At 39.1% G+C, this 12,500-nt stretch overlaps 1 protein-coding gene across 1 annotated transcript in view; it reads left to right on the top strand.

Moving 5' to 3' along the window:
- LOC113823244 (leucine-rich repeat neuronal protein 2) overlaps positions 1-7,136 on the top strand; it is a gene marked incomplete in the record, with an annotated part of 847,117 nt that extends 839,981 nt beyond the window's left edge. The window contains 1 exon segment of the mRNA XM_070142827.1: positions 1-7,136. This exon segment is cut by the window's left edge and continues 56 nt beyond it. Within this exon segment, the coding sequence (XP_069998928.1) occupies positions 1-1,069 (1,069 nt within the window).
- Positions 7,137-12,500: the final 5,364 nt, after the last annotated feature.

The following is a 12,500-nucleotide window of genomic DNA, read 5'->3' as shown; positions in this document are numbered from 1 at the left end:
GCTCAAGCAACTGAAGGATTTGGACCTGTCAGAAAATCGGATAGAGAGACTCGACAATCAAGCTCTGGCTGGTCTGTCAAATCTACGAGTGTTACACCTTCGCGACAACCGGTTAACAGAGATTCCAGCCCAGAACCTTGCCCTAGTACCAGACTTGGCAGAGCTGAGTCTTGGGGGGAATGAGTTCACGGAGATTAAAGACACTGATTTTGAGGCCATGAGGACCTTGAAGGACCTTGATCTGTCAGGGACAGAACTAAATGAGGGGCTCTCCAGAAACTCCTTGCAGGGTTTGTCACTTTTAAGTAAACTGAACTTGGAGGACTGTAGACTCACACATGTGCCCACAGAAGCACTCAGTCACCTCAGCAAGCTGGAAGAACTGCATATTGGCCGCAACCTCTTCACAACACTGCCTCCTGATGCTTTCAAGGAAAACCGCCGTCTGCACTCACTCTTTGTGTCAGGCTGTCTTCACCTCCTCCATGTGGAGAAGGATGTCCTAGGACACAACATGAACATCCGGGAAGTGGTCATCACACAGAACCCAAGCCTGACATACATAGCACAGGATGCCTTCCGCTTTTTGCCGGAACTAAGTGTCTTGGACCTCCATGGCAATAATCTACAACAGATCAGCGAGCAAGCCGCCTCTTGGAAGGACATCGCGCACTGGAGCCTGGATGGAAACCCTATCAAGTGTAACTGTTCGGCAGCCTGGCTCCGTCAACTGACGAAGGCCCCCAACAGCAGTGAGAGTGTGAAGTGTGCATCACCCCCTCATTTGGCAGGAAAAAGCCTGCACAGTGTTGAGCTGAGTGATCTTGCCTGTGGGATGGATCCGGCAACCCAAGGCTTGGTCATTGGTATGGTGGTTTTCGTGATTGTTGTGGTGGTGGCGGCAGTGGTTGTGGTGATACTGTACCGCCACCATGGGTCCTGCGTGCACCGCCTCCTGAAGGGCCACAGGCTAAGGGGAAGAGGAGGCGGTTTTGACCACTGTAGCCATGATAATTTCCAGGGCTACATTATGACACCTCACAAGCCTGTCCCTGTTACGGAACTTTAGCATTCAGCCCGCTACTGAGGCACGGACTCAGATTTCCCTGCGGCAAAGCCTGTATAAGTGAATAGGAAAAAAGTGAAGCTTTTTAAATTAAAAGTGTAATTGGTGTAAGTCTGGCAGTTAATTGAACAGTGAATTGCCAGATCAGAAAAGCTAAACGAAAGCCATAATTCTTTAGTATGGCTCTAATCAGAAACTTTATAATGCATTTAGTATGCAAAGTACTGTTCTTTTTAATGGGAGTTGTGTTATTTGTTCTTCTTTGCAGTGCCTGTCTTCCATGCTATTGGAGACTCATGCCTTTGATTCCTTAACACTCTTCATGTTGCCTATGTAAAGTCATCCGGAGTTTTTCTGATACCAGATGGCATGTTGTCGAGAGTATAATATGAAAAACTCTGCATTCACTCTAAAAAAAATGAAAAAATACAAAAAAAAAAGATCCTCCTCCCCAATAAAAAATATTTAAAAAATACAATGATAGTAATAATATGTAGGGAGATAAGTGTTTTCTGAATCCCCCAATGTGATACTGTTTGCTTGAAAGGAGAAAAATGGAACACAAAAACTTCCACTAAAGTTAATCTAGTCTTTTTTATTAATTTTCTTTCTTTTTTTGTTTTTGTTTTTTGTTTTCTTTCCAGAGATAGGTGTGTGTAATGCCTTATCAGACTTGAACATTTTCTTGTATTCCTTAAGTCCCTGTGATAGACCTATCATACATGCTCTTTCTAAGAATATTTGAAATGTTTAGGGTTTTTTAGTGTTTTTGTGTCACTCTCTCTTTATGAAACTCGTAATAGATACTGTGATCATCATATTCACCTTTGTCAAGAATATCACAGCATTACAATAGAAATAGATAAGTGAATAAAAAAAAAAGATCTAAAAAAAGTCATATGTGACCAGATCACTCACAATATTATAAACCAGGGTAGGATAGAATAATAAAAAGCAATTCATATTTTTACCATACCTGTGAGCTTAAAAGACTGTTGTGATGCACATAAATGCAAATTGAGAGGAAAAATATGCTGTTGGTCTGGTCAAATATGTCGTGGGTTGTGCCAGACTTACCAAATTCTTGGAGGAAATGTTGAGCAGGAGCTGTTGGTACAACGAGTAGGGGACAGAATTCCTTCCCGTCAAGTGTTTCAGTCCCCTATGTCACTGTTGACAACTTCAGGATGACATTTCTTTTCCTGCCGTGGTAATTCAAAAGGACTGGCAGAATGGAGTAATACCAAAGGCTTTTTAAAAGTAAGGATAATATAGATTTTTTTTTTGGAAGCATACCCATATTACTTTTCATTAGATTTTAGCAATGATGAAAATACAGGGAATTGGATGAATGGCTTTTCTTTCCTTTCTGTTTTCAGATAAAGCTACGAATATTAATTGTCTAGCATACTGTTTTAAACTTCCATCTTCTTTCATTCACCCCCTTCCCACCTCAAAAAAAATAAAATCTCTTTATCTTTGCTTTTGGCATTCCCAGAGCCATAGGATTAACTGGACATATCTTAATAGTAATAATGCAAAAAAAATCCTTCAATATCCAAGAGATTTTTGGGCATGACAGGAAGTCAGACTAACACACCCACGGCTTTCCTTGTGATACAAGGGTACCCCCTTATTACGAGGGATCTCTTCCATAGTAAGAGGCTGTACTGCTACTGCTGCCGGCTCACAACTGCTTCCCTGGTCAAACTATGGAAGACAGGGAGAGTATTTTAGTAACCCGTAACCTCTCGTCCTCTTGTCTAATTGACTTGTGTGAGAAGACTTTTGAGTAACTAGAAATCCCCCTCAAAGAATATGTATATATTTTTTTAAATCTTGATTTAATACTCTTGAGAAAGAGTGTTGTTCATGTTATTTGTTGTATTTCTAAGTCTGCTTTAGAAAAAAAATCTTTGTTATTGTCAAAGAATAAGACTTGATTACTTCTACCTTTTCATTTTTGTGAAGAGACGTATAAGTACCTTTTGTTTCCTCAAAATATAAATGTTATCCTCAAGAGTTGCAGGGTTAATTAAATACTCCTACCTGTTCTTTCCAGTACTTTTATTTTTATCTTAATTACATATACATACATAAAATAAATAAGAAAGGAAAAAATAAAAGGAGGAGAAGAAATTCTTTCCCATCCATAATAACAAGCAAGAAATCTACAAAAACACCAACCCTGAAGTTCTTACGTCAGGCCAGACCAAAGATGTGCTTTTGTGTTCTATGCAATTCTGGTAGATGTAGTAAACGACGGTCAAACCATCACTTGATGAGTTATGCAAATAGTTAAGATGATGTGGAATCCTTCTGGGGCTAGCCTGCCAATTCGTTTAGGATTATGCACTTGCGTTGCCCTTTTCTCCTTTTTGATGACACATAATGTTATTTATGATTGGAAAATTTATAGATATTTGTACATTCCTGCTCTAGATGTTAAATAATTTTTTGTAAAAGCTTTTTTTTTCGAATATTAATTCAGACTTTTTTGAAATATTTGAGGAAAAATATATATATAGCTTCAGACCTTGCAGTATGTATGAATTGAGCCTATCCTTTATAACTCTAGTGGTCAGTCATTTATACATATACTGTAAGATATATTTCATAATCTTATAGAATATTATGGTACTGTATTTTACCTAATGTCAAAGGAACTTCCAACTAATATTTATTGTTGACATTGCACAAGAAAAATTAAGACAGAAGGAGCCTTAGTGATTGTAAAAGGCTGCTTTGTTGTTTCCTATTGTTTTTCTTTTTCAATTAATTGCAATTGCCAAAATTTGTTAAAGACTAAAATCTGATCATGTTAATTTACTACTATAATTATTCTACTGTAAGAAAATAATTAACACTAAAATGTCATTGCAGAAGTTCCTTTGCCATGTCATATATCCTTTCTGAAATTTGTAAAGAAGAATGATGAAAAGAAGTTTTAATACCCCTTTCTATATTTGTGCAACTTTCTCCAGTTTTGTGAGTTACATAAGGTAAGGCTCCCTGTTTTATGAAGACTTATTCCCTTGTATATATAATCTCCACAGTCTTTTAGTGGATTTTTTAGGATCTCTCTTTCAGCTACAAAGTTCGTAATAAACCCCCATCTTTATAGGTAATGATGCATATAATTGTTATGCCAGGAGCACCAGTTGTGTATTCAACATATCAAAAAGATAAGAAAAAGTGAAAAAATAATACAGAGAATGAATTTGAGTCCCAGACTTCATTTGAGCAATCCATTTATATTTCCATGAAATATTTTTTTTCTTTTCTCTTTTTTTCTTTGAGAAAAATTGAAGAACAGTGAAAATAAGTCTTTCCTATCTCAAATTCATTGTCTGGCACTGAGAACCAGCAAATGTAATGCTATGGATGTAACTATCTCCATGCATGAGGAGGGGCCTTTGAGAGCGTTCCACGAGTCTAGGTGGTTTAGGTAATGATGAATGAGTACCTATGACTCATGGATACTCACTGCTAACTGCTGGATAATCATACTATTAAATCTCATAAGACTGAGGGAGCTGACTGTGTGTATATGACTTTACAAAATCTGCAATAAGAAAAAAAGTCAGGAGATGTAGAGGTCTTAGTAGCAAAATTAAGTATGGTTAATTTCAGAGGTGAAGCCAAAGAGTTTGTGCATATTGTGTGACCCATGTTATTAGTGATTCATACATGTATATATTTATTTTATCCATTTACCTTCAAACAGTTCATGGGGTTTCTTAAATTTACATCTTGTTAGAGTAAAGAATTTCACAGATCTCTCCTTTATGAAAATTAAATATTTCTTTGGTTTTCACAAGGAACATTTTTTCATGGTGCATGTATGTTAAAAGAAGTTCCTATTCTTTACAAAACTGAACATACTGCTGATGAAATAAATAGTAAGAGATTTTCTAAACAATGCTATTTGCTCTTGTCAGTAAAGCTAGTACCACAGTAGTGCTTTTTTATTATTATTATTGTTCTAATCCATAAATGCGCAGACAGCATTAGCTATACCAAAAGCCCCTCCAGTGAATGCCAAACAACGAAATATAGGCAAAGGTTTCATTGCTTTGGAAGAATGTAATAAAGAAAAAGAAGAAAAAACTTGTGTACATAAGATTTTGGTCTTTCTTATATATTCATTTTTACTAAGGCAAAGCATTGACAAGAATGCCATCTATGATGTGTGAAACCATTTGCTTCCTGCTGTTCATATTTTCTTCTCTCATTCTTCAGTCATTATAATTGACTTTTATGTCCTCTTGAAATCTTACATAAATGCAAATTGCCCACCTGCTGCTATGGTTAAGAAGCACTGTATTATACTGGATCTCATGGGGTACTAGTGCCTGCGAGAGAAGCCTACCATGGATCAAATGCTACACACTTGATCAGGGTCAAGCCACAAGGCTAGTTTTACATCTTAGCTATTCAGTCTCCTTGATGTAATGAGATTCATCGCACTGCATTCGGTGCAACAATCACTGCATACTTCATATACACACATACACATATGTACACCTTTGAATACCTTTTTGATAGTGTTTCAGGCTTTAAATAGTAATCATTAGTGAAAACGGCTATCAGTCAAATGCATGGATTACAAATATCAGCAATCTATTTAAACGGCACAATCATGTGTTCTTTCTTATGACTGTTTACAGATGATTAGCACACCTTATGAAGGATACTCATTTTAGAGGCTAGTTGTTATCCAAAAATCCCTATATATATTTTTTGAGTGTGTGAAAAAGTTCCATTTGTAAAAGTCTGTGTGTCAGATCTTCCATTACATGACAAATGGGGTTATGACTTTACTTGATTTAAGAGTGTTAATTGAAAAAGTGCAAAGATAAATTCAATATACATTAAAAGCCAGAGAACTCTGAAGGTTAAATGCATTGATAGACACACCATTATTAAGCATGTACCATTTTGAATAGTGAGTCTGTTAAGAGAGGCCAAAAAGTGCCTAATTACATGCCAGCATAAGGACAAGCATATTGGAGTTTGTATTTTTACGAAGCACAAGTGCCGAATAACTGCCAATTTGAAACTAGACCTCTGTTTTACAGCTGAACAAAGGGCATAATATTTTGCACAAATTCTTATTGATATACATTTGCACATTGTATTTATATTTACATTATAAAGAATAAAGACTGATCTTGGATTTTTAAATCAAGATCTGAATTAAAGCAGAAGTTGATATCAATCACAGCTTTATTTCTAAACATAAAATTTATGTTACAGAAGCTATTGAGCATAATATTGTACCTTGCTAATTGTTATAATGTGAGCAAAGGAAAGTGAATACCCCTTAACATTTACATAGCTGAAATTTAATAACTTACATACATCCTCATGCCGTATGTAAATAATAATTTAATAACATACACACAGGCATGCTTTAAACTGAAGACACACACAAACACAGCATAGATAGCATACCTTTCTTCATTATTCACTCATTCATTCTCATATATGAATAGGTTCATAAGAAGGACTGCAATATATACTAGTATGAAGCCTGATTATTTGTAATGAATCACAGTTTTGTGCTTAATGATAATGAGAAGAAAAAAACATTATTCTGTGCTATCATTGTAGCTGGTCTGTGAACAGTCTTTCATTTTGGCATTCATCATTATAGTATATCACTGGTGAATATACCCTCACATAATATAGAATCTTTACTGAGAAATTTTGAGAATATTGTAACTTCATGAGCATAGACATCTAAGCCACAGTGGAACAGCCTCGCATGTAGTATTTCATAGCTATTACAAAGCCTTCCTTAACTACAAAAGAGGTGTTGCAAAGTGGCTTAATTAACGATTTGTACTTTAAAAAAAGTAATTGTCAGGATACTCCATTCTAAATAATCAAAAATTTAATGTCTTGATAAACATCTTTGAGCACATCCCATATATAAATTTGTATATACATATTTCATAGGCTCAATTTAATCACACAGCTCTGAATTGTTACATCACTGCACTGAACATTTGTTATTCAGTATTTTACCTGTTTTCCATTTCTTAATAAAGGATTATATAGAATCTGCCATTGTTTAATTAATACCCTGTATTTATCTTTGATTAAGTATATACAGTTCTCCGTGTATTTTTATTTGTGGGAATACTATTAGTGTATTTTTTTCTTGCCTCATAAATTGGCTTGAAGTTAAATTTCACTTCGTATTTGAAAGTAAAATATAAATAAAATAAAAATCTAGTCAAATTTACAATAGTATTCTGTAAAAACTATCATTATGAACTATAATACCAACTTGGAAATATAATATTCACAGTGAGATATGTATAGGATTTATTATGAGCAAATACTTATATATTTCATAGTTTCTAGCTTACATTCAAGATAATCAGGGATTCTAGTGTTTGCAGTTTAGTTTTAACAAACTAATCTCTGATTCCTAAAAAAAAAATAATATATATAATATATATTTAAAGTTTATTTTTCAAGATAAATAATAACTAACATGCACACACTGATATGATTTTGAAATGAAATATGTCAATTTTCAACTGATGGCACTGGTGAGCATGACCACAACAGTGGCAACGGCAATGGCATTGACCAAATGACATTGACCATGACGACGGCGATGATGAGGTCGAATGAATAAATTAATAAGTCTTGGTTATGCTTCCCTCTAGAGACTTTCCAACTCCCCTTTACATCGTTAAGGTATTTTTCCCCTTTTTTCACTGATTTATCCCTTGCCACCAATGACATTTCTTGGCAGTTCGCGCAAAACATTGCAAGCTGATCATTCCTAGTGTAGGTGTCACTTCCATTACTAAACGCTGCTTAATTTCGCCTGAGTCATTATTCAGGTGAGAGCAAGAAGTAAATTGCTGATTAAAAAATATATATATATAGGGATTCCTCCATGGTGCACGAACAAACATGTGCAAATAAATGGAGAACTGCTTGTTTACGTCATAATAATAATAATAATAATAATAATAATAATAATAATAATAATAATAATAATAATAAAAATCAAATAAAAAAATAAAAAAAGTCTGATGGCCTTTCGTTTGCGCAAGCGGTTCTCAGAAGCGTTGGCAGGAACTACACGGAAAAGGGAAGAAGGTTGAGGTGGTCCACTGCCAAACATTTTTTACCATTTGAGAGATTGTTTTGCGCATCTTGTGTACACGTTGCTTTGCTTGCTTTTTTTTTTTATCAGTTACGAGTTTAGAGCGAGAGAGAGAGAGAGAGAGAGTGAGTAGGTGAATGAGTGCGAGTGCGAGTGCGCGTGCGCGTGTGCGTGTGTGTGTGTGAGAGAGAGAGAGAGAGGGAGAGAGAGAGAGAGAGAGAGAGAGAGAGAGAGAGAGAGAGAGAGAGAGAGAGAGAGAGAGAGAGAGAGAGAGAGAGAGAGAGAGAGAGAGAGAGAGAGAGGGGGGGGGGGGCAGAGACAACAAGTAGTAATCGGCATCGATACACAAAATTGTCTAAAGTGGTACCGATACATCAATACTTGAAAACTAGCTGAAGTGATTTCCACACATCAATTTTTTGTAGATAATTAAAGCGATACCGATACCAATACATGCATCGCCGATAATTTATTGTAAGAAAATATCTAAACTATGTAAATATGATATTGGCATGTTTGATGCACTGCAAACAAATCTTGCAGCAGAAAATTGTTTTCAAATATTTGCATCATGCTTGGAGACCGATGTAATATAGATTACCAAGCAATTACGCTTACAACTAATAGGTGCTTTCAGGGCACTGAGGGCATACATTACGAGTTTCAAAAAGCCGTAGCTTTGTGCCTCTTTCACACTTATTGACTGCCACCATCGACAGTGAGCGAGAAAGAAACACACACACACACACACACACACACACACACACACACACACACACACACACACACACACACACACACACACACACACACACACACACACACACACACACACACACACACACACACACACACACACACACACAGTGGTCAAAGGAAAAGGTAGGGAGGTTCTGAGAGGATGTCCGACAGGTTGGGGGGTAGGGGAAGTGAGAACAAGTGAGGAAAAGCAGAGATGCGGGTTGCTGTGGGATAGTGGGACGTGTGTGACTGAAAGGAAGGTATTGCACGGGGGGTAAATTGGTGGATCAGATTGTGACTTGAGATAGGATTGTGTGGGGCGAGTGTGTCCAATCCGTAGGCGGGCAAAAGCAGTTTCCCAGCGTCTGTTCTTACGGGATGCTATTGGCCAAGGAGAGGTAGAATGTTTAATGTTATGTAGTTTATTAGAGTTTAGGCCAGACCAGAATGACTGCCAGCGGGTGAAGAGGAAGGTTTAGAAGTGAGGGTAGTAATCAGAAGCTGGTATATGTTCAAATCTGGGATGATGGGATGTGGACAAGGCGGCGGATTGTGCTAGTGTGTCTGCCTGATCATTGCCAAGGATCCCAATGTGGATAGGCATCCAGCAAAAACTGACATTTTTGTGATGCATGGCTACATAGGCTAGTTGGCCCTGAATCTTGCGGACACGAGGGTTAATTGGTTGTAGAGATTGTATTTGTTAAGAGTCGGTGAAAATTGTGAACAATGTGGAAGTATGGCAAGACCTACGCTCTTATGCGGATCGCATACAAATCAGTTGTAAGGACTCTGGATTCGGGTGGAGGTGGAAAGTTGAAAGTACGAAAGGACAAGATTACAGCGAAAACCAGCGCCGGAGATGGATTTGGAGCCATTTGTATAAATGTGAGTTCTGGAGGAGTCGGTTGGGGTATGGAATGATAGAACGGAGGGCGTCTGATTTTGGTGTATCTGGGAACACAGAGGAGCAGATACGGGGGAAAGATATAAGCCAAGACGGCTATATATAGGTAAAGAAAAGTAATGGTCGGAGGCGAGGAAAGGGTGAATGGGAGAGGAGTGCATCCATCCGGACAGGGAAATGAGTAGGTAGGCGTGGAGAGGAGGTAAAGGCAGAGAGAAGGATAGAAGGACAGTTTATAGAAAGATTGGTGGAAACGTGCATAACTCCGGAGAGAGAGTGGCACGGATAGGGAAGGCAGACCCGATTCAACGTATAGGCTCTCAACAGGAGGGAAGTGGAAGGTAACTAGGGCTAAGCATAGACGCCATTGATGGATAGTATCAAGTTGACTTCAGAGAGATAGAGAAACAGATATGACAGCCATAGTCAAGAGTGGAGAGTATCAGTGCAGTATAGAGATGGAGGAGGGTTTTGCGGTCTGAACCCCAGGATAGATGGGAGAGGACCTATAGGAGTGGGAGGTGGCGGCGGGTTTTCTCTTTGATGTAGACGATGTGGTCTCACCAGGAAAGTTTGGAGTCAAAAATGACTCCCAGGAATTTGCCAGAGCAGCGGAAGTGAAGAGGAGCATCATTTAAAGAAAGTGGAGGTTGAGGGCCTATGCGTGATCGGGAAAAAGGATGGAGAAGGATTAGACGCGGAAAAGCGGAAGCCATGGTTCGTGGCCCAGGAAGAGGTTAAAGATATTGCAGAATGGATTTGTTGACGGAGAGTAGGTTTATATGGGTCTAATATATACATGATAAAATCATCCACAGAGAGGATCGGATACCTGGTGGTAGAACCGATATTAAACTGTTTACTGCTATAAGGAATAGTGTGGTGCTCAGTACACTCCCTTGTGGGACACTTTCATAATGAGGAAAGGATGAAGTTGAAGAGAAAAAAAATACTCGGAAGGTACAATAAGTAAGGAATGATTTAATGATTACACCCATGTTCCCTCGTATGCCATGAGAGTATAGCTGCTGTAGGATGTGGTATCGCCATGTGGTATCGTATGCCTTTTCCAGGTTGAAGAAAACGGCTAGGACTGAGCTAGAGTTTGCAAATGGAGAAATGTAATTTTCAAAGTGTGCAAGTGGGTGGCACGGCGGACGGTGGATTGCGCGGCGTAGTTGAGCTGCTGTTCTTTTAAGGTCTGTTAAGGCTGTTGGCATTTCGCCTAAGATAATAACTACTCCATGCTGCTCGCTCCTTTCGAAGCCCTTTGGAGCATTCGATGTTCCATCATGGAACCCATTAAAATACGCATTGCCTAGGTTCTTGGAATTGCTGTTAATTCAGCACTCAGGACAGTGATTGTGAAATAAGGAGTACGGGGATGAGAGGTAAGAGGAATATCAGAAGGAGGATGGATGTCGGCAGTCACTCTGTAGGTTGAGTCGGGGTAGAGGTACTAGAGGATGGTTGAGAGAGAGGAGCGTTTTCTTGGGTCATGCTTAGGAAGTTTCGGATGTCCTCAAGGGTTTCTGGAGGGGAGTTGGGCGGGGAGGTTTGGGAAATAAAGTATTTTATGAGGAGGTGAAGAATGGGTAGGTATTTGAGAAGAAAATGTAGTTGTAGGTGTGTATGTGGTAACTAAAGATGGGGTGGAACGTTTAGTTTGTCTGGGAGGGGTAGGGTTGAGCGGGAAGAGGTTTACCAGTGAGGTCAACCAGGATAGATAATGTATGGGTTTTAGACAGATACAACTGTAGCAAGGCGTGAGCGATCAGGATGACTGCGGAAGAAGACTGCCAACAGCCCCGTTCAGAGTACGGGTCTGTAGGGGGAATCACAAAAAATCTGTCACATTCAGCTGGTCCAAACAGTATTCAAAGGGGTGATAGAGGTGGGAATTGTAGGACGAGGACGGGAGGAAGTGGGTGGTGTGGAATAATGTAGTGCTGTGACAGGGAGGGCAAAAAGGTTGAAGAGTTGTAATAATGGATGTAGGAAATGGAGGTAGTTGTGCCGGAGATGGAGTCAAGGGTATTGGAGTTGAGGGAGGGGTCTTGTGGAGGTTGAGTTATCTGGGTAGATGGCTCAGGATGGGTTAAGCTGACGGCAGGTGTCGACGAGGGGGATGCAGTAGTAATGGCCTGAACCGAGGTCAAAGGAGTCAGGGGTCGGTAAACCAAAGGGGTTTGATTTTGAGAGGTTTTCTGATAAAAGTGCAAGCCTCAATGCCCCTAATAAGGATACAAAAATCTTCATTACTGGCCATAGGAAGCCTAAAATGCGTGAAGACAAACGGTCCGTCTCTCAGGGTCCCCCATGAAAGGTAAGGGCTAGACAATCACCAAGGGAATACCGTGCGTATGGCTCCCTGCGGCCGGTCATGACTGGCTTTAAGTCGGCCTTTCATCCTTTCAACACGACTCTCACACTTTAGGAATTAGACAGGAAGGAGTTGGGAAAGGTAAGGAAGAGGAAAGGAGAAAAGACTGTGCAAAATTAGTTGAGCCGGAGGCTGAGGTCCAAGGTAGGGCTTCAGTCTCCATCTCCTAAGCCTCCCTACTACATCAACGGCAAGGGATTGGAGGGCAATTGAAGTGAAGCTCCTTGCCAAAGGGAACAGTCACCAGCCGGGACTCGACCAGTCGGAC

This window comes from Penaeus vannamei, chromosome 30 (assembly GCF_042767895.1).
Source record: "Penaeus vannamei isolate JL-2024 chromosome 30, ASM4276789v1, whole genome shotgun sequence".
Taxonomy (NCBI): Eukaryota; Metazoa; Arthropoda; class Malacostraca; order Decapoda; family Penaeidae; genus Penaeus; species Penaeus vannamei.
Note: the sequence above shows the minus strand (reverse complement) of the source record. Positions and strands in the feature narration are given on the sequence as shown.